General features: G+C 33.3%; 1 protein-coding gene across 3 annotated transcripts in view; it reads left to right on the top strand.

Moving 5' to 3' along the window:
- The window catches only part of LOC150110655 (potassium channel subfamily T member 1-like), a 242973-nt gene that overhangs the window by 142049 nt on the left and 76432 nt on the right, over positions 1–24492 (top strand). The window contains exon 2 of one of the 3 annotated variants that reach the window (XM_090400069.1): positions 17296–17552. The exons of the other annotated variants lie outside the window; for them this stretch is intronic. Within the exon in view, the coding sequence (XP_090256195.1) occupies positions 17302–17552 (251 nt within the window). The 5' untranslated portion in view covers positions 17296–17301. The remainder of the gene's footprint in view (positions 1–17295; positions 17553–24492) is intronic. 3 annotated transcript variants of the gene reach the window in all.

Raw genomic sequence — 24492 nt, forward strand, 5'->3', positions numbered from 1 at the left:
TTTTTGTCCGCTATTATTTAATTTCTACGAAGTAACCTCCAGTTAAATACAAAAGTATTCCTATAATCCATGAATATTTTAAGATTATTCGCTTTCAAGACACCTTTAGAATTATTCAAGGATTGACAATCCAATGTCATTATATTCAAAAAGCGAAGGCTGCTATTTTGATCATCACGGTTCATTGTAATTTCACCTTAAAAGAAAAAGGGGTGTGAAATTCCACTCACTTGCACTATTACACACTGCTCACTCCCCACGCTTTATCTGCGGATTTCATTAAAACAGTAATCTAGTAAATTCTCATTATTAATTAGAATAATTCATTCTAGGTAGGTTTCAAAAACTAAGTACAACTAAATAGAAGTTAAGACAGAACTTAAGTCATATTTGTATACGTGGCTTCAGCAGCATTCATTAAAGATTTATATAGGATATTTATATTTATAAAATGAAATAACACTTTATTCAGTATATCGGTTCACAAACATCAGTTTTGATGTTTGTGAATGCCTTTAAGAAGATGAATTTTACTGGCTGGTATGAGAACGACATTCTGCTTACTGGTGGCTGCCTGTATAGTGGTTTGGGACAGTAACGGGTCTCTAGAATAAGGTGTTTCTTGATTAGCCAGTTCTTAGCAAATCCTCATTAATGTACGATCCGTTAAAAACCTTTAATGAATGTGATATGACCAAGTAAAACGTCATCATTTAGCCATAAAGAAGTTGACATAAAGTGGCATGCTAGAGAAACACTTGATAGATCTGATAGGAAATAGATGAAAGCGAATTATGTAATCATCGTGACGGTTAAGTTAAAAAGCTGAAAATTGTGCTACTAAATTCACGCCTTCTGTTATTAGCTATCCTCTCGATAAAGAAAGTTGATCTTACACTTGAAAATTTAGGTAATCAATACTTGTTTAAAATTTAAATATAATGTTTATTAATTAAAATTATTTGTAACAGAGCTAAACTGTAAACATTATTTTTTATTTAAATATCATAATTATATTGACAAGAAATGAATAGATTGAAGAAAGCATTTTCCGATATATTTCCATCTCATTCGATCTCATTTCCTTTTACTTGTGGAGTAAAGGGAATACCAACATTAAAAATTTATTTATTACAAATTCTTATAGCAATTCAGAATAAAGTAATAATAGATAGAAAACATCTACAATTAAAGAAAACAGAAACAGAAAGAGAAGAAAAAATAGTTTAAAAAACTTGAAAATGCTGAATGAAAATAATGAAGACCAAAGACCAAGAAGCTGGGAAAGAGGAGAAAAACAGAAATGAGTAACATAATAGGGAAAGAAAAAAACTAGAAAAGAAAAAATTGCTACAGCATGCAGTCAAACAACACTGGAATTAAGTAACTGCCCGGTAAATCAAATTTAGTATCAATAACATTTTCTACAACACACCTGGGTTATGATTAATGCTTCAACAAACGATTCCGAGAGAAAGTCGTCATGGCAACCAAGTTCGGGTTCTGTGCTACGTACTTGCTCAGAGTATGTCGCTCCCGAAGAAAGCGATTCGTCATGTACTACGGAAATGGTTTTAGATAAAATATCTATATAGTTCAAGTTTCATGGGAAGTCAGAAGAAAGATGCAAATGCCATCCCATTTGAGATTACTTAAATATTCATGTGAAGGTTGGAAAAGCGCTTCTCGTAGTTTAAGCATGACTAGTTTCTTTTATTTCGAATAAGTGTAAAGACTTGGAATAATATTAACTTGGACCTGAGTGTGTATACTTTGTTCTTTTGCCTTTTTATGTGTAGGATTCTTGCTTATTCGGAAGCAATGCATGTTAAAGTTTTCTTTTGGAAAGAATTGAAGCATCTTAGTAAAAAGTATCCAGATCTTTGGAGAGATATGTTCATTCTAATATTATGCATTGAGAATAATAAGACAACAAAACATCGTCTCTGAGAGATACGGCACTTAATCTTGCAGTTCTTCTGACGTTGGTAATCGTTTCAGTAAAATGAACTCTACCTTTATGCGCATGACTTTGTTTGTTACAATGTTGCTGATTCTGCTCGCCAGTTTGATTCCTGCGTCATCTCATTTTTGATACAGTAACCTACTCGTATCGTAACCTACCTTGCAAACAAACCAATCATATACTGATTGTATATGATTGGTTTGTTTGCAAACCAATTTTCTGTTTTGTGTACAAAACAGAAAATCGTGAAGAAAACTGCGAAGAAATTTGAACAACCTTGCTTGGGTTTGATCTGATAATAGATAAACACTCAATGTGATCTTTGCTCAGCTAAAGTCCTCTGCATCTATTCGATCGGATGATGCTCACATCAAATTTACTGTTGGCTGGAAACCTAAAGATGATGTGAGTCTCATCTGTATTGACCAAACGTTTTCCCCACTTGATTGCTATTGCGTTTTGCTTTGTATGTTCCGAACTTCAATATCCCGAAAGAAAAGATAAGCGTGTTCTTCTCTTTCAAATCGACATCTAAATCTTATTTAATTAACATATAAATTATTTAATTCAGAAACTATTTAAGAAACACTAATGAAAATTTCTGTATTAATTGATCATATTGAATGTTTACAGTTTAACTGCTTGATTTCATTTGATCGATCAAATGAAGAATAGGAATCTCTGGAAACACAGATAATTTGGACAATTTGTGCGTCTTCTTTGTTTTTTCATTTGCTTTGTGTAAAAACAGTGTCAACTTGCCCATAAATGTTTGCGTTCGTCCCCAAATTCTACCAACTTCCGCAAGTAATAATTGATTCTCATAGCCAGTCAAACGTCAGCTGTTTTAATATCAAATATAATGAACGCCATTAGTGGACGGACAATAATCTATAATTCCCATGCAACTTCATGGTTGAAACTTGGTGTTTTATTAGAACAAATAAAATTAATATCCTTTTCTATAACTGAAAAATTACGCGAGCTACACACGTTTTCTCTGTTTCTTTGCGGTGATTATTATTATTATTATAATCAAAACTTCAAAGACATTTATTTGTTCTTTCAAAGAGTACAAGAAATAGAATTTCAAATATATACAAAATGCCCTGAAACGTATGAAACAAGGAAATGAGGACAAATGCTCAAAATGTCTAAATTTGTTTCTTTAGTGTATTTATTATTATTATTAAGAGAGATCCCTTTGGAGTCAGGAACTCATCGTGGCAACATATAACCATTAGTCTGTTAGGCTTTCACTTTCTTCTTGACTGCATTCGTTTTCAACTTTGACGAATGCCCTCTCTTCATACTTCATAAAAAGGAAAATGCCCGCTTTTGGTATCTTTTATGACCCTTTCGGAAGTTAGAAAGTTTCAGTCATATCACGCTTGTTTCTGCTGTTTGCTGGTTTCTGCAGTTGGCAAATTCTCAATTGGTCTTCATAATCTGAATTCCACTATCCCAATGTCACCATTAACATACTCGTTTATACACTCTCTCTCTCTCTCCACACCTTATCAGAATCACCATCGACACCAGACATTCGCATAGTAGTCTAAAAGTGAAGTCGTACCTTGTCCTTATGAAGAGGAAATGTTTATCCTTACATGTGCATGTTAGAATGAGCATTGCAATCTTTGATATATGGCCCTTGAACGTCATCTACTAAAAGTCCAAGATCGCTAGCCTGATCAGTATAATTCCACCAAAATAATATGCCATTAGATATCTCATTACACCAAAGAATCAATAGTCATTTTGACATGCCTACTGATCCAGCCTTTTCCAATAATTCTGAAAATACTACATCTGCCCTGTTCCTAATTACTCCGCCTATCTTTACATCATCAGCAAACAGCTGTACGTGTCTTATTAAATCCTAATCCTTCCAAATATCATTAGTGTATAGATTGAATAGCAATTGACCAATGTCTGATCCCTGTGGCACAAAACTGCTCACCTGAAATTTTGCAGACTGACTCGCATTCTCCATACACTGTTTTTTCATATCTGTCAGTCATGCTAGTAATTTATGCCATCTCTGCTGGTTACTTATAATTCAATTCAATATTCTCAAATTTATGCAACCATGTTCCATATTATAGCCTGTCAAAAGCCTTAGAAAATGCCAAGGCTTTTGACACGATGCTACTTTAATAATTCTACTTTTAATGCTACTTGTACTGATTAACCTTATTTGTCAGATTGTTCGTTTTTCCTTATATGATGACTACGTTGAATTAATTTTGAAGCTGATATTTCCTGATTCTAATTTACCCAATTTTAAAACTTACTAAACACTAAATATGATAGATCATTATTATTAAACGATACTGTAATAGTTAATCATCCTAACCACGTTCAGCGCTGTGTTATTAACAACACCAACCAATCCTTCAAGTAGATAATATGACTGTCGACATTTATTGTCTTTTATAAACACCCTGATATAATAAGCCCACCTAGTCATGAACTGAGCAAACCAACTGAATAGCCAGATACGTGGCACAAATATAATATTCAGTCGCTCGCTTGTAGAAATGATGCAAAGCGTGAATGATTTCTCTGCATGTGTAATGAAACATGAGTGCAGATTAAAAATCATTCTCTCCATCCATTAAGTAATAAGATACATAATATGATGTATTAGATAATCAACGTAATAGTAAAATAAGTTGAGACTCATTTTGTTTCCCGATTCTTCAACATATTCTTTATTCATTAAACGCCTCTTTGAATTTTCTGATTATTTTTATCAATACTTAGTAACAGTACAGAGAAATGACTTATCACCTTAAATATTTAACGAAGTAAAATATCTATAGAAGAGATGCAGCATTTAATTCCATGAAATATGCAGCCACGTGTTTGTTTCCACACTTCACAATCATAAATGAAAGCATATTTGATAACGGACTAATTCAGTCGTAGTTTGCATAAATTTAAACTTGAACTTAATTTATCGGATATAACGTAGTGTTTCCATAGCAACCTTAAGTGCCGCACTTAGTAACAGAGATTAAGATAACAGCTGCTACTAAACGTTCTAATTAGATTCCAAATGATACTAAAATATGCGGTAGAATTGAAAGAAAAATAAATACATTTATTAAATCCGTAAAAGTATTAAACTGAAAATACTTATTAGAAAAGTGTTATGGAATTTAATACTTTTACTCGTTTCTATTTGTGCTCTTCATGTAATCATTTTGACAAATAATTTTCTAAAGATCAGAGAATTTGCTGCTTTTCATTTTAAGAACCGAATTTTGGTTAGTTTCATTCGTATCTCGACTAACTAGATATATTTTTAGTAAACTCTTCACAAATATTTCCAGTTAGAAGAATCGTGCAAAAAAAAAGCACATACTCTTATTCATTAAGTTTAGGCAGGAATTCTTAGTCACGTTACACAGCCTAAGAATTACAACATCAAGCTCTATTCACATTATGCAACACACACACACACGTTTTTAGTTCAACATTTCTTGGTAAACTAAATGCTACATGCTTCATGAGATCGTATTACAAGATCGGTGCTATTCGCGAAGCCAACGCACACAAACAAACGCTACGAAAAGTGGCAGTGATATTCTAGTGGGTGGCGTGCCTTGATAGCCTGCTAAACTTATTCCACTTTTCCACGAATTTGCTATTTATTTCGAACACTATAATTAAGCCATAAACCTTCCTTGGGATTGTATTTGATAATTAATCATAATAATATACTTTTAGAGTTATTATATACTTCTAATAATTAAATTTTAATTAAAAAATTATCAAATCAATGTTTTTATTTATTTTGATATGTGGTTCTTAAGGATAGGATAATGAAAGTGGTTGCTTAGAAAACTTTACAAGCCTTGTAATTGTATCATTATATCCCACGCATTTCTCATTATTAATTAATAAATAATTACCGATTTTGAAACTAATTAATTACAGTGAAATTAATTTTAAAAGATACAAATAAAGGATATCTTACTAACTATTATGTTCTTATATAAATAACACGATGAACAGCAAGCCCATTTCCCTTTTTCGGTATTTAATTAAGCACGCAGACTTTTATGTAACTCCCACTCTTACGAAAGTTTGCACGAGTATAGCGCATTAGTAGCGTGAGTGGGATATGGATTTGTGTGTATTTTATCAGTTTATTTTTTTGTCCCTAATGCAATCTTTCAACAGTAGACGTCGCTGCATACTTATGCAAGAAATTCACAACTCTAGTCCTCTAAACTGGCTAAATATACGCAATGTCGAACTACAAAAATGTGTGTGTGTGTTCAATAATGTGAATAGAACTTTAAGTAGATGCTGCAATTCTTAAGCAGTGTAATGACTAAAACGTCTGCACTAAATAAATTGAAAACCTCTAAGAGTTTTTTAATTAAATCTAAAATCTTCATTACATGATTCATAACTAATAAAATATTCCAACCTGCAACAATAAAAAATAGCAACCTCTATTCATTTTAAATTTAAATAAATCCTTTTTGTTACTGTAGAGACAAATTAAATTTAATATTTCATGCTGGTTACTAGAAAGCATTCCAAATCCTGTCTGCATGCAGATACAAATAATTAGTCTTTCAACAGTAGCGCGGTCTTTCACCGTTGTCATCGTAACTAGAAGAGAAGTGATGAAATATTTGTCTCTAGCTTTTAATTGTTCGGTAGAAATGAGAAAGACAAACAGAAGTGAAGGTAAATCCTATAAAATTTGAATTTTATTTTTTGTGCATGCGTGTTCAGTAGTTTTTCTTTACGTCATGATCATAATTACAGAAGAATAGATTTGTTGTCTAGAGTCGTATGTTCTGCATGGATCTATGGAAGTGAAAACAAATCATTAACTTTTTTGTGGAGATAATTAAACACGAAATTCTCTTTGAGCATTTTAGACGTGGACATATTACGTGTGTATCACACACGATGATAATGACTATTTAGATGACAATGCTGACGGTAACGAATATTTGTGTGTGGAGTATTATTTTACATCTTCAACTTATTCATAAGTATGATTAAAATTCTTCTTTATTTTTAAATGTAAACATTTGCATAGATTAAAATATATCAGCGAGAATTCATTTTAATGGAGAACGAAAACTGAAACCAAGAAAAATTATATTCAGTATTGAAGGAATATGCACGAAACTGAAGTTACTTCGAAACAAGTTGGGAGTATAAAGCTAATTCGCCAACTAGTGAAATCAAAATATAAAAAACTCGACGTTTCTTTAGATTTTTACAAGTGGTATTATAATCAGAAGACATATGCCAAAAATAGACCCGCTAACAGCCAGAGCTATGACGGACGATCAGTTTGAACTCTTCCGAACAATAAAAAAAGGGTTCTGCTGTAATTCCTTAACGATTCCGACGACAATTGTTCATATGAGCATTCAGTCTGTCAACATCCAGTGCTAATGAGCATATTGTTAGTAGTTCTTTCACTTTATCTTTCTTCATATTACCATGTCATTTCAGTACTTCAGGGATATTTTTCGTTAAAAAAAAGAAGGAAAATGTTTAGTTAGTTTTATTTCTGAATTCAAAGAACATTTGCAACTTGATAAAATAAATATATGCTCCTCGTAATACACCTTTGCAGAGAGAGTGAGAGAGATATTGTTTATTTATTTTGAATTTAAGGCCAAAGCAGCAAAAGCTGTTTACGTCTGTGAATTGCATGTGGTCGGGTTGTCAGTTTTAAGGGATGCAAAAAGGCGACTTTACGGAAGAAAAAAATCCTTCCACCTCCCTAATGAGACTAGCTAACTCATACCCAGTTGAAAAGCCTTGAAAAAGGTGCTCTACGCTTCCTTGACAGGATTGGAACCGAGGACTTTCCGATCAAAGATCATCATCAATATTGAATAAGCTACTGAGGGTCCTCAGAGAGAGAGAGAGAGAGAGAGAGAGAGAGAGAGAGAGAGAGGTTCAGTAGGAAAGAAAAATGAAAATATAAGTTATGGAAAATTTTCAATAATAAAAATGAAACAAAGAATTGTTTTTAGTTTCCAAGAATCCTATCATAGAATATACTTTTGTGTGATTTTTAAATCAGTAATCTAAAAAGCGGATTTCCTTAGATCAGAAATGTGAGCCAGCCTCCATAGCTCAGTAAAGACGATTCCCTGAAAGACCGAGAATTAGCGTAACTGGTGTCATGTGGATGTAGCAGTATTATTCCTTCCAAAAATCGATTTTTTTATCCAGTCATCTGGCCAGAGGAGCACATTCTCTTCATATGCACAATACGCTGGCCTCATAGTCTTAGTTGCATAGGCGGTAATTCCAAACAACGCAATCTGGTATTTTAACCAACAGCATCTCCAGCTTTGTTTCTAATCGTTGCCATGTTCTCGACAACCACTTATCAATGCTGATAGTCAGTAATAATCAATAATGTCGATTATTGGGAAAAACAAAGGATCTTTCGGAGTTCGATAAAGGGCTAATTGTAGATGCCTGTCTGGCTGGAAGCCACGATTTTGAAACTGACTGGTTTCTGGAAATGGGCGATATCCTGGGTGTATAATCAGTGGAAAAATAACCCACTTTGCTTGTTTCGGATTAGTAACAGCGGTCCTAAGACAGTTTCGGAAAGTGATCGCCTTCGTCTTTAAAGGGTTTGTACGGACCAACCGGAACTTCTGGTGTGCAGCAATTGACCGAAGGACATAATGAAGGCTACTCCCGACCCATATCTCACCGAGCTATGCGCAAGGAATGGAAGAGAATCGGCATTGGTAGTCGCGTACTACCTAAAGCAAAAGGTTTCTAATTCGGTGTCCGGTATATGCATAAACACTACATTATTCCAAATTGGAATGCTTAATCAGTAAAAGGCAATGCACTCTGTTTAGAAAGACAGGGTTCATATCTCGTCCAGAATGTGAAGAATGTTTAAGACGTTTTCGATACAAACTGTGATATCGGGTTTCACACGGAGGTGGTAGGGTTTTTCTACCAGAAAACTCGGATTTTTTAATCCCACCACGGATATTCTCATAGTCTTAATTGATTTGCCTTAATTCAAGATAACTCATTCCATTTATAAGATTTTTATCGTGGGAAGAAAGCATGCGATTAACGTGATTATAAATGATCCGTTAACGACGACGAATTCTAATTATCTTTCCTCTTCTTCAGAGGAAAGATAATTAGAACTGCGAAAGAACTAACTTATCAATAAGCTGGCATCGGTAAATACATTTATCAATCCATATATTTCTCATTCGTCCACAAAAGGTTAAATTCCCTGATTAGGGACTTTGTGCATTTAATTTCATTCCCCTGCTGCATCCTTCTAGGGGTAAGTATTTTATGTTCGTAGAATTGTATTGGGACTGTTGCCTGTTCTGAGGGAAAAAACTGACTTTATATAAGAAAAAACCATAGATAATATATGCAATATAATAGTTTATTTGATTTACTATTATTAGAAAAGTATTTTTGTATGGCTTTGAACCTCATTTTGTGCTTCCATTGCGCAATAGCACGAACAATGGCTGTAACGTTAAATATTCGGTTGGAAACATTTGGGTTCGAAACCTATCTAGGATCTGAGAAGCGTTTTTAAGACTTTTCAAATTAAAGATGCGCAGCCATTTTCATACAAATGACAAGGTGTTCCTGTCAGAAAGTTGACTTTTTTACTTCTGAAAAAGCAAGACAAAGCGTTTGAAGAATGAACTCAATAAACAGATTTATCAGGCATAATAAATTGTCCTCGTTGTCTGAATTCTTTGATCGTGATTATAAATAAAACACTGAGCCTAATCTTGCGTGTAAAAATGGTTGGATTTAAGCAAGTGTTTAAATTAGTTGAGATCTTTGAGTTAAAATTCAAAACACGAAATCTTATTGAACTCCATCTAACCAGAATAAAATTATTATATTAATTTGCTACAAAATTGATCCGATTAAAACCAAAATTTAGAAACTAGAAAAACACTAGTAACAGTTCCAATCACTATATTTCGAAAAAATCATCCCTCCAGTAAGAATGGAATTAATATTTGCATGATGGGAGACAGGCTGAGGTATAAACGGAATCTACCAGACGGTAATCAATTTTGCTAAAAGCATCTCAAAAGGCTAAAAATTAATATTATTTCACTTTGACAGAAAAAGAGAATCCATTGTTTCTACAATCCTTGGTTAGCCAAGGGACTGAAAGTTCTACCTTTAAAATTAGTATTTTTTCTTTATTCCTCCAGTAGCACTTTCCTTATATCGACGTGTATTTTTGTTTAACCAGGAATTTCGGGTTCTTCATCCCTCAGACCAGGTAAACGGAACGGAAGAAATTTGGGCACATAATACACTTTCTCATCATGTCTTAATGAGTTCGGCCACAATTCAACTACAGCAAAGAACAACATGATAACTTTTGCAGACTCTTATTTAAAAAGGTCTTGTAGCTGTTTTTTTTATCTTCAATTTTAGACAAGAGTTTTTCCGTTTCGATCAGTAGAGAGTTCTGAATTTCCAAATGGTAAATATTTTTGTGTTAATTTAAAGTTGCATGTTTGAAATAGATGCTTTGAATCAGGTCTGTTATGTTAGATCTTGGTATAGTAATAGCTTTTTTTTTCCTCTCGTGTGCATCGTAATCCACTGTATCAAAGATAATTCAGGAAAGTTGAAATATTCTTTGCGAACACACGCCTCTAGCGCCAAACCAGAAAACTAATTCCATCGAAGTTAAATGACACAGTAATGTTTTTCGGTAGCTTTTCTGACCATCTTCATAGCGCTCTAATTACGTGTTGGACCTTTTCGCATCCAATCCCCCTGTTTTTTACTCTTTTTCTTTTGTCTTTACTACTGTATTTACAGGTGCATGCTCCGTAATGAAGCATTGATTCTGTTCTGCCGTCGTCGTCATAGGGACAAGGGCGTAAACAAATGAGAACGATGCGTTTGGGTGATGCGCGAGGCTAACGTCGGTTGTGTGCGTGTGTGTGCGGAGGGATGTAAGGTAAAGATCCAGCGGCGCATTTTGTGCTGTGCAGTTATCCCTAGCCGCCTCTGTTTGGACCGGAGCGATCCGTCGAGCGTGACAAAGGTGTTGATTACCGAAGCGTAGGTTGCGTTGGTTTATGTACGCTTCCGATTCCTTGGGATGCTTGGATATTTTCGTCAGAGTGGGTTGTCACAGTACGGTAGTGTTCTCGTTGTAGAATGATTCGTCGGGTACCGGATTATCCTTTGCTCTTCCTCTTCCTCTGAAATGAAGTTTACGCAGTTGACGGGATGTTTAGACGTGCAGGTGTACCATTCATATAGTGGAGTAAAGATAACAGAAGAGTTAAAGTTCGGGATCTGTGAGTTTGGCGTTTCTTCAGTGTCTACAACCGTGTTCTCTAGACAATGACCCGGTAAGATGAAATGGCTTTTGTTGTAATGTGTGGCCCCTGTAGAACCTGCATCTCCGCATTACATTATTGTGCATATGGAAAAACCAATGCTTTTGATTTCTATATCAGTTTCGTAAATTTTTACTTCGTAAATTTTAAAATGTTTTTTATAACGATCTGCAGCTTGCAATTTACATGCATTACTTGTTACCTTTAAATAAGGGTAAAAGTGTGTGTATATATATATATATATATATATATATATATATATATATATATATATATATATATATATATATATATATACACACTTTTACCCTTATTGTGCTGGATATTTTGTTATATTAGTAACTGCATGCTTACATATTTCTATACCCAATGTAAGATTTTCCAAAGATGGGGAACAGTGGGCTTATATTACTTAAGGCAGTATCAATCGTGTTTTAAACTAACAATTTTGTCAACTAAATTTGGTAATATATGAATAAGAAATCGCTGTTTCAGGTTACTAATCTTTCGGCAGACAGATATATATATAACCCATTTTTAAGAACGAAACAGATCCCTTGGACTACTTGAATATTCCACCTGATAGGCTATTTGGCCAGAGAATTAGAAATCTTTTAGTAGTATCCAATAGCAATTCGTTTAACTTTCAGATATCTTAAATGATGTGTGCTGGAATTCTGCCATATACGGATGCTGTTAGGTCATAAAAGTATCCAAAATGGTATGAAGCAGTTCTGCTTTGGTTCTTCGTGCTTATACAGTCTACCAAATCTCAGTTGTGGTGAGTAGGAAAAAGCGGCTACATCAGCGTAGAAAATTTACATAGTCTGAAGTGCAGCACGTAAAGATATACGGTTTTCCTTGTGCTAGCTAGATTTGAGTATGAGTTAGTTTCTGACTAAACTGATTTAAAATGTCAGCTACTTTCCTGAAAAATCAAACATGATTCTACTTCAAACTGTATTCAGAGTTTAGGTAGTCCAGTTTCTATTCTGCGTCATGTGTCTACTATCATTTTTATTTTTTAGTTTCTTCTGCCAAAGTAGATTCCTATTTTAACTCTTTTAATGCATCATTACCATGGAAAGATTTAACAAAATGATAAGTTCCATTGTTCTTATTGTGAGCAACCTGACTGTTTGTCTTTAACGCTTTTCTAACAGATTCACGTTTTTTTTTCATCCAGAAGTTTAGTTTAATCTTTCACAATGGATAACTCCAGAAAGGGTTCAAGTAGCTCACCTGAACTCTCTCTGGGTATCTATTAATATGCATAAACCTTTTTTTCAAACAAAAAGTTTGGATTTCTGATTTTCTGGCTAAAAATATATCATCCTTTAAATCGACTAGATTAAGCTATATTTAGTTTAACAGAAAGACATCCTTTTTCGACCTTCCAGTATATTCCATCACTCTCCATTAGTTTCCATTTTAACTATAGTTTGTTTTACTGTGGGCCTTTAGTTAGTTTAGACAATAATTAAATTATTTTTGTCACATCTTCACATTGTGGATAAAGTTGTGAATAAAGTACACGAGCAAACTGTTTGCTTACACTTGGATGAAAGATTAAACAATAATATAATTTTCTTAGCGAATATGATTTGCTTCCTAAGAAATGAACACAAAAAAAAAACTTTCTATATGTCTCTTGGTCAAGAGCATTTTAATAATTAAATGATACGCATTTCTGCTATTTGCATGTGAGAAATATAGTAATTTTGTGTGAATATAACTTTGGTATTTTCCTGAATCTTGCTCCTCCTGATGGCTATTTAATGATGCTCTTCTTTGCGCTTGCTTCTTGGGAGTAGAGCGGTTTTGCTTGGTGGTAATTTTTTTACCTATCGGTGAGTGGCGTCCTCGCTGAGCAGAAAAGATATGAGTTTAGTAGTGATCGTATGGTAACTCAATGAGATTTAGAGTAATATTATATATCACTCAGAATTTTTGAAGGGAGGTACTCCACACTTTAACAGTACCTCAATAACGATTGAACCACTCTTGGAAGTGATCCTCCCTTAATTCATAGCAATATACACTTTAGAAAGGAAGTAATTTCGCGTTATGGGATACTAAGGCAATCGATGAGAAATCATCAACCTCTATATAGAAGTAACCTATTTGTGAATGTATTTCCCGGACACTTTATTTGCTTACACTTAAAGGATTAAACAAGAATGTAAGTTACTGTCGTGTAATTTATCGTTTACATAAATCTATTTCGAATCTGAATGGCAGGCAATTACGAAATAGGCAGTAGTGAACTACAGTATCGACAAAAATAATATTAACCATACTGATCTTTTAACTGTGACCAATTTCACATGCACGTTAACAGGACGCAGTGAAAAGATCACAAAAAATCATCTCAAGTTTCAATATATTTCATGAACGATATGTAATCTGTTTCTAACGTTTGTTTTTTTCAACTTATTTTATAAAACGTCTGTCTACCGATGCACTCACAATATCTGTACTCATCAAAATGAAATTAGCTATAAAGGTGCAAGAAAGCGAATCTCAAATGCCTATTTATGGAAATTAAAATTTAAAAATCAAAATCCTTCTTCCAATGAACCCTTATATAGAAAGTTCATTTCTTAGCTTTAAACCTAATCTGATGTTTCACACAAAAACACGGTCGTATGTTTAGGCACCATATTACCATAATTTTTAGTATGCATCCTATGATTTGTAATAATGGATTTTAGCCGTTTTTTTCTTTGATGTTTTGGGATTCCAACTTTGCTGGTGAATATGGAATAGAATCCAAGCAGATTTTCAATAAAATTAAAGTGACATTCTGTGCCAGTGAAAGAACATTTTAGAGTATCTGTAGCGCAGCTTGAGCGGACGATGCGATATTTATCCTTACTTTGGAAAGAACTGGTTCAAAAGCAATGTAGGATGTACTTATTTTTAAGGACTTCTTTAACTGAACATGAAATAGATAATGAGATTTATCCAGGAATGGTAGCGTTTTTCCTGTAGGAAATGCGATTAATTTGCACTCCTACAAAACTGTAAAATCAGCCGCAGAACACATCTTAAGAGATATAAAAATATGAATGGTGACTGGAAGAAAATGACTTCTGTAAGTCTGAAGAATAAAACGAACTGGCAGCAGGTAGTAAGTTTTGTAAATTCTGTATATGATTCAAATTCCGCGCGTTATTTAGTAATGCAAGACTATACCGCGAATGCAATCCAAAATCACACGGATTTTGATGAGCTCCTATAGGTAATATCTCTACACCGTTTATAAAATCAACAAAAGTCGCATGGAATTATATTCCATAACATAATTGTTTTCTTCACTCTAAATAGCCTATTTTATTATATCAAAGTTTCAAGCAATTAAATTGTTGGATTTTAAATCCGATTTGGTCTCAAGATTATGGTTCAGTTTTTGTCCACTAGATGTGTGAATGTTTCGGTGTCTGCTTTGACTGAACATTACATAATTTTAATTAGGAACCTTCGAGACTTTTTAACTTCTTGAGGGAAATCTCACTTGTATTTTCCACTAAGACAAACTCCAAAGAACGGTAATAACATTGAAACTGCGGCCATGAACTTAGTATTTCATAATTTTAATTGCTCGTTTTCCACTGAACACAACAAAACGCTATTTTATATGATAAATTGGTCACAAAATATTACTTAATTTTAGTGTGCTCTACCAATACTAATTCCAATGATAAAACTTCTGTGTTATAGTTTATTTCGTGGAATTGAGCATAAAAATGCGACTAAAACTAATTTGAAGGAATTCAAAGCAAAATACTGGCTTCAGTATCTTTGGGACGAAATCTACTGTTTCCAAAATACAAAGGAAAATTCACATATAGATTACATCAACAGAAACTGTCAGACATTTTCATAAGATAAGATTACGGAAGCTTCGTTTAATTAGTTAGAATCTTCAACATTTAGATCCCCTTACACACTCATATGCCTTCGAAAATTATAATATATCCAATAGCAAGGTTGTGGCTAAAGAATACGTTTAGCTATACTCTAGCGTAAGGAGAAAAAGGATGTCTGTTAATGTTTTCTTAATAACTGGCATTTCATACCATAAACAGGCAACAGGAAATGCCAAATTCTGCATTACAGAGATTAAGTATTTTCTAATAAGTATTGATTCTATCTACTATTGCAGTTCATTTCTGTTAACTTTAATTAAATACTAAACCGTTAAGTTTCACTAGCAGTGAGAGTAATTAAATAAAATGAGCGTTTTGATTTTGGAAAATAAATTTAATTTTAATCTAATTTAAAAAATTGAAAACTGAAATCAATATTTAAAAAATATATTAAAATCAAATTATAATTACAATGCAAATGTAATTTAACACTATTATCTTAATACAAAGTATTGCATCGAGTACGGACACGTAAATTAAATACACAATGACATTTTAATTATTACGAAAAGAATACATAATAGTAATGCATTACTTTTCCATTAAGTTGAAAGAAAAAGACAACAATGGTTTTATAAATAAAGTTCTATAGAGTATAATTAATAAATAATTATTGTGTTGTTTTGCTTATGATGCTTTCTGCCTTGCATCAGAATTCTGCCAGGTATTGTTTATTGTCATATTTTTCGTTTATTAGTTCCACTTCAAATGGATGATATCATGATTATTTCTGCTGATTACTTCGTTTACCAATTGAGGCTATTTTTATGCAGATTTGTGCGAAGAATATGCGGTTGGTGGATTATTCTAAAATCGCTCAATTCACAATTTTCTAATATGACCTTTATTGACCTTTCTGCATCCTTTCAGCTTTCGTGTGTACCTTGAGCATTTTTATTTTCCTTCGAATAGAAGTTTGCCGATAGAATAATGAGAAAAGTCTGATGCTGTCTTTACGTGCGTTTATTTATAAGAACAAAAAGAAATTCTCTTTAAGTCAAGATGCAAGCGATTGTGCTTCGTTTACTTTAAATATTCGAACATTTAACAGATGAAGGCTTACAAACATGTCTGATCCTGGATTCTTTTATTAAAACTTACTTCAAATAATTCATGTGAACAGTTTTTTTCTTGAAAATTCTCCTCTTCCTTTGTAGTTAGTAAAGATTATGAAATTGATTTTTATATTGTGTTGACGGTTTTGAGATAAGCTGAAGACATTTCTTGGTTCGCCTCGTATTTTAACCTGGCGCATTGGTGTCGAAGTAATACTCCATTCTTAGATCTATGAATATATCCTCTTGATTTTATTTTAATAAATATTTATTTCTTCATCTAAATGCACAGCAGTTTTATCTTGAAAACTACTTTGGACTAATGATTTCAATGCTTGATCAGTTTCTCTTTTTTAAGCAAAAATATTAAAGCATCTTAATGGAAAGGACTCGTTTTTCTACAATTTGATTCAGTTTGAACGAAATAGAAACTTGAAATATCCAAATGTGAAGTGTTACCTATTTTATTGAAATGTAATATGATTTTCCATGTGGACTGAACAAAATATTTCTGCAGTTTTCAGTTAATTATTCTACTGAATTTGGCCAGCTGGCCTTATGTTGCAACTATTTCAAAACATTCTCCATAAGAAGATTGAGATAATTATTTCTGAAAAAGAAATGTATCTTTCTGAGTGTCATGAAATGAGAAGTTGGTAACTCAGCGGTATCTTTTCTAATAAGCATAATTTGAAAGAAAATTCAATTCCATTTCGAACATTTGGTATGCAATTTAGACTTTGTGCATTTATTTATGTGTCTTATTTTTTGGTAAACCTTTGATCATATATGTTCACAAATATACTTCCACTCTTCTTTGGACTCCTATTTCGGTATCATCTGGTTGTTGTTGTTATCAGGTCACTCTTCAATTTTATTAATGTTAAGCTAATTTCTTAATTCCTTTCAGCTATAAGTGCACAACGGCCTTTCACCAACTATCGTCTTTTTAGGGAACCATGTCAAATCGCTGGTTTTTTCGCCATCATCAACAACCTCAACCCTATCAACCACCGCCTTCAAGAGGTCGTGAAAGTCCTCATCATCACAGCGCAAAAAGACTTCGTTCTCGTCCGAGAACTATAGCCCCGACTTTACCAAGCATCAGTGGAGATCGCGTCCCTCCTTTAAATCCAGCGCGATTTTTGGAGAAAGTAAATGGCATATTAGCTCCTTGCGACAGTCTAGAGAACCTTGTAGATACTAAAAGGTCATTGTCGATTTCTTACTAATGTTTTTATGTATATGTCGTTTTTTTCTTCGAGAATAAAGAATATACTTGACAACGTCATGTAATTGATTTCATCCATATTTTACCCTAGTTTAAGCAAACCAAAAGCTTGTGAAATGTCTCAATGACTTGCTTTTTTCAACACTGGTTGCAGTTCATTTGCCTTTCTACGTTCTTGTCGAGTAAATTTCAATACAAAAATCGAAACACATCTAGAAGCATCTCGCCGTAATGTATTTAATGTCATGCAATGCAAGTTTTGTTTCCTAGGAAACGTATACAAAAACGATGTCGCTATACAAAAAAAAAAAGAGCAAATCTATAAGGTACTGTCAACTTTTACTCTTTGCTTATGCTAGAGTAATATATGAAAGATATGATTCTTGTCAAGTATAATATAATATAACATTATCAATCTAGAGGGGAGAACTTTTTAAAATGATTCCAGTGTGGTCGGAAATTGCAACTGAATTTATATATTTTCATTCAAATAACTGCTATAATTCGCTTTATGGCACAGTGAATAGCCTTTGATATCCTGTGAACTTCTACGTATAATAAATGGCCCAGTTTTACTTTCACTTTGAGTGCGACAGGTAATGACAATGAGATCATCACCAGCTGAGTGTTATCGGGTTAATTTGTTTGTGATATGCATATGCTCTTCTTGACTAATACCCGTTTTTTCAGTAGTATGATAGCATGACAATCCTATCAAGCCGAATGTCTGTATTTTTTAGTGTGATTTCTCAATCACTTCGAACGTTTTTTAAAGTTTCAAGGCAAAACAATCATCCTGTTTATTTTTTTTTTATAAAATAACCAATAATTTATTATTCTCTAGTTCAACGGTAACGCGGTTACCACCTCAGTTAAACATTCATCGAACTTTATTATCCGAAGACTGTTAAGCGAAGTTTAATAAATGAGGAAGCTTCGTTTAATTCATTTAGGACAGCAGAATGGTGTTCACACCACAGTATTTTGAAAATAATACAGCAAGAATACCATTATTTATTAACATATGGAGTCACTTTTTCTGTGTATCTATGTAACATATTTGTTTTGTCTGTGGGGAAGGGGTGGGGAGGTTCATGTCATACAGCTATTGCTGATCAGAATCACATTACTTGCCAGAAGCAATGAAAAACAGACCTAACTAGACTATTGGCATTTAATATTTCCCAAGAGGTATGAATCTGTTATTTTCTCAAGAAGTAGCAATGGTTATTAATGCTTCATATTAGCTGGTGTTGTCCTCGACGTATCTTATTATTTTAATTCTACTCTATTCTAGTTAAAGTATCGCATTCATAAATTTAATTGCTATTTTGATCCTTTATATATATTCAACAAAATGATCTAAAATTATACTTATAATAGAAAGTGTATTTATAGCATATTTTGAAAACCCCCTCTAACTCCTTCATTTCATTCTTTATCTAATAATTGACTTATTCTCGTCATACCTCGCCAATAAAATGCGCTGATATATTCAGAGTTACTAATTTTTCTAATTCTGTCAATCGTATACTGTAAATAGTTTTGTTTAAAAGTGGACTTGTGGCTCCTCAGCCGATTTACTGCTAGCGTCAAATACAGAATGTGGAATTTATTTATTAATAAAGGCAGTTAATGTTAGTATTTACATTGGGAAAAAATATAAGTTTAAACCTGAGTAATCAATCATAGTTAGTATAAGATTTCTTTGCATACCGAGTAGCTGCATACGAGTTTATTTTAAACGTGTACAGTTTCATTAGAGCAGCCAGGATATTTCACAGGGAGTGGCGGTCCTCATAACCGAGTGAAAGTAGAGGGAACGAAGTGATACTAGTTAATCAAAAATTTCAGAAAAAGAAATTCAAAAATAATTACAAAACTTAATTTTAATCGAATTAAAAATAAATTAAATAATGCTTAATAACAAAAAATACGACGGATAATGAAAATATTAAAAGTATAATTTAAAGACATTATTATGAATGTTGAAAACGAAATTCGCGAAGAAGAAAATATGAATGAAACTAGCGCTTTTTTGTTTACGAAAGAATGCTTGATGGAATGCATTTAAGAAATTGTTTTTGTATTTGAAAGTTTATAATTTTTTTATCATTTTTCTAATTTTTTTTTAATTGAAGAGAGTTCAATTTTCGGAGTTCTCCACTGGTATGATTATGTTGTATTTGTTCTTTGTCAACATATGGGAATTTGATTCTTTCTCCTTCCCCTTCTCATCCGTCCCTCAGGACGGGTTGAGTCCCCTAGTAAGGGGTTTTGTATTGAATTAATACAGCAGGCTCATCACTCTTCTGCTGCATCTCCTAAGGGAAAGAATATATGACTGCAACAAGTATCCAATACGGGGATTTTATATTGAAGGGAAAATAACTCAAAGGCTGCTTTGAGTTATCGCTTTCAGAGGCGTGATCTTTCTTGATGGTGTACTGCAATTCCAACCATCCTCTTATTTGGCATTTTAATGTGGGTATGTCCTGAAACTGTGTGTCATAGTCAGTGGTATGCTGCAGCATCTGGAAATGATTTCGCATTCAAAGTACTTTTAATCCTGGAAAGACTGAAGAAGACAGGGGTTAAAGGAACACCTATGAGGCCTGTTCAAACTAAATATTTATAGGGCACTGGAGAATGCTTTTAAACAGTCAAACTTATGGTTTGGCTTCAAGGAAGAAATTCCTGTAGATAGATGTAAATACCCACTTAGCGAGGTATTATCTTGATATTTTTAAAACAGAATAAAAAAGGAGATATTACGGATCGACACAATCCAATAATGTGCATTCATATATTTGGATAAATATTATTCGAAGCATAATAGTGCCTTTAAGCATAAGAGAAACAATACTGTTACTATGTTTCTCGAAGGAAACTTGGTAACATAGTCAGGTAACCAAGAGAAATCAAATACTTTCTGTTGAGGCACGCATGTGCGTACCGGTTACTTCTTTCACTCATCAATTTCTCAATGAGACAATGTGAAAATTATGCTTATATTTCACATTAGATCACTGTCTAACAGAGTCAAGTTGTCACCTAGTTTTTCGTGTTTTATTATCTACTTGATTAGGAATGTGGTGATACATAATATGCGTTCAAGACGTGAAACTTTTCCTAAATTTCTCAACGATAGTTCTAATCAGCTATAGTACACCAACATATTACTAGAAGCCTATCTGTCAGCGTGTTTATCTCGGGTGTCGTCTAAACTTAAAGTATTAAAATTTTGCTAGGAATACGTAATATGTTAGATCGCCTGAGGAATGAGCTGCGTTAAACGAGTTATCAGAGTTCAGTAATTGATAAATTCATTTAAACGTCATGAAAATCTAGACACATAATTAATTACTTTATCTCCTTCAAGAAGGGATGAAACGTTCTGTACCCCAGAGATTATCTTTCTAATTTTTGTGACACATTTATTCCTGTTAAAAGACAATTTATCTTTTAACGGTAAATTAAAAGAACTTGCAGTTGTACTGTTTAATATATTTACGCATTTTAGAAAAGAATTAAAAGTGCGAATTCATACATATTTTGTTTAATTTAAGAATAAACACAGAATTTAATTTGCGATTTATGATTTAAAATATTAAATTCAAATTCAGATCTTTATTAAAATGATTTTAATATCTTACTGACTTAAAATTATAGTTCTCTTCTTAATTAGAATTTTTTTTCCAAATTCATGCGAGTTTAATTCAAAAAATGATTCTTTACGAAATCACAAGCACGTTCTTTAAATATTGAACTAAAACAAAAGAGACAACGTGACGAATACTAAATATTTATTTCCTCGGTACTCACGACAGATTTATTCACGACTTGTAAACTCACTAGAGAATTTGTTCACAGCTTAGTAGTGTGAGGATAAACTAAGCTTCCCAGTGTTCGGCTGAAATAAAGAAAGTTATAAAGAAGTAATTTAAATGCATGCCCTTTAAAGAACTGATTGAAGTGTACAATTAGAGAGAGCATTGGGTGAGTGTATGTGTGCGCGCCAAACAGTAGAAAGAAATCGTAAAATGTTACTCTAACCTTTTAAAAGAGCACGAAGAGCAATTCAGTGTAGTCGATAGGAAATACTGTCAATTTACAAACTTTACGCACGCGATTTTACTATCAGGTTATGTTTACAACTTTGGTTCTCTTAGTAACAGAGTTATGTTGCCTGTGGTGATGCATACGTCATTCGTGTGTCTATATGGTGGGAGATTTAGGTTGAATAACAATGAATCTGCGCCAATCGAAATCGTTTTTCTCTATTATCTACTTGATTAGGTATGTGGTGATACATAATATGCTTTCAAGACGCGGAACTTTTCCTACCGCAGCTCCCTTTCTGCGTTTTTTTTAACTGGAAGTTAAGCGAACAGATTTAACTGCTGAACTTTTCTTGCGATTTTCAGAACATAACGAAATAAAAATATGCATTTATTTGATTTTAATGCATTAGCGCACTAAGTTTATTATACATAACATTACAAACTGTTTTTTTTTCTGCCAAATATCTCAAAAAGTATTTAATTATGTTATCGATACATAACTTATTTTTTTTCGTTTAGCTGACTGTCAAATTACAACTGGAAGAAAATCATGCGGAAAGACAACAGTGTTTTTGAATTTTGGTTTTATTTATTGATTGCGACATTTATGATGATGCCGTTTGGATTATATCATACGATGATAAGTTGATCACCAGAATTACTTCCGTATTGTGAGCTAGCAGTTATATCTTAACAGTTCTAATTTTCTCGTTTTTGTTTAGATCGCGTGTGTGAATTGCTTGCATTCCATTACCGTCTCTTTAATCTATATGGTAATTAAAGCACGACTTACGTTGCTATCAGTTCTTGATTTTGGTTCCAGCTTCTTTGTTTATTCTTCAACTTAGTTAAGGAAATCTCTGCATCTTATTTAATTAACCAACACAATACTTTCACTTTTGATAATAAAGAAACTGATGCTTGTGTTCACATTAATGACTGAATCAAGCTACGATCACTTTGACTACTCAAGGACACATCAAAGAATAATATAAAGTCTCATCAATTAAAACCTAATACGTAGGTTTCAAACGGGGAGAGTTTAAAATGAAAATAAACAACCAAGTACAATCTGGACACTGAGGCCGCACAACATGCAGTGGATGCACAGAAAAAAGCCTGTCATTTGCACGATTAGCACCAAAAATCCAGTTAACATTATTTCTCTTACAGCGCTTCGATCTTTGTATTCAAATATATATATATATATATATATATTTGAATTGGGATATTTTCGTCAACAATGTTTACACTCGTTTACTTGCATCCACTCGTTTCATTAACAAGCAATCTTGATGACATTAAGTTATCATCTGAAATCATATGCAAATGATATCATCATTTGCATCCCATAATGGAGTATTTCTTCTGCGATGCAAAGATCAACTTTGATGGTAATGTTTCATTCCAAAAGGTTAATGTACTTTGGCCTACTGGACTGAAATATGAAGATAAGCATGAAGACATTTTCCATGATATCTCAGTTTCCTGACCAACATTTAGTGTCATTGTGGGATTTATTGTATAAAGATGCTCCTGCAACATGGATTTTACCATAGAATGAATATTCTCGGTTCAAACTTACTAAACATCAGCCCAATCACCACGTATATTTTATTAATAACTGACTGACGATCAGGAAAGCGTTCCGAGAAACCAACTGACAGTAGAGTAAATGAATCGTGAATAAGCTGTAGAATGATTTCTTAGAGGAAAAATGACGAGGAAAAACTCCACTGAACGTGTTGGATTCCGATTGACTTTCTTAACGCATCCATACCTTTCAGACTGCATGCATGCTATCTATTATCTTAGTAAATAATATTAATTTACTATACCCGTAATGGTATTATATTCTGGTTTCCTTTTCTTTTTCTTCCCGTATATTTCAGAATCAGGAACCAATGAATATAATACCATGACGTGGCGGTTGATTTTACCTTCACATGTCTTTTTGCTATTTCTGTACATCTATTCTCTGGCCTGTTATTGAATCCGTAGGATAGAAGCGAAGACATCACCACAGATTGGAAAGACCACAGTTTAAATTCCCGTCTTGAACATGAAGAAGGGAATTTTGGCCGTAAAGTAATTCAAACCAATATTAAACCAAATTGGGCTCTCAGTGTTCATATCCTAGAAGTTATGTTTGTTCCCATGAAAGGCGTTATCTATACAGACTGCACTACTAATCTTGAGTAATTCTGTTCTATGTTGAAGTTTCTAAACCAAAGCGTAAGAAGTAAGGAGGAAATTGGGTCAAACTGAGAAATAAAATTGAAGAAAAAGCGGATAAAATAATAGTGAAAAATTAATAACGTTGAACAGCTTTGTACGTTTATTATACAAAAGAATTGACTCAACTGATGAATTCAATATCAGATTTTCAGTGTTCAATTTTTTTCTGACAATTCGAGTTGTTAGCTTCTGAAACTCTTGAAGCATTCTTGAAGCTTAATGAGACTCTTGAAGACTTTTTTAAATTTTATTTTTATGTTGGGCCCATACAAAGGAGGTTGGTTGGTCAACCTATAGTACATTAGTACCGTGTATGGGTGGTGGGTTGGGAAAGGAGGGATTTGTTTACATTTGATTTGAATGACTTTAAATTGTATTCCTTGCGAAACACAGCAGGTCGGAGACTGTTCCACCGTGCAGCAATTGCAGGGATGAAGGATGAGGAACAGAAACTTGTTCTGTTTGTTTGTTTCTAGGTGAACTGTGACGGGATGTTTTGTAGCAGCTGCACGTGTTCCAATGAGTTTAGTACTGAGCGGAGGAATTATTGATGCTATTTCGGATGAGCATTTCCCATGGAAATATTTGTAGAATATACTTACTGCAGAGACCAAACG

Source organism: Typopeltis vanoorti, chromosome 1, assembly GCF_054136105.1.
Source record: "Typopeltis vanoorti isolate ZY-2024b chromosome 1, IOZ_Tvanoo_1.0, whole genome shotgun sequence".
Taxonomy (NCBI): Eukaryota; Metazoa; Arthropoda; class Arachnida; order Uropygi; family Thelyphonidae; genus Typopeltis; species Typopeltis vanoorti.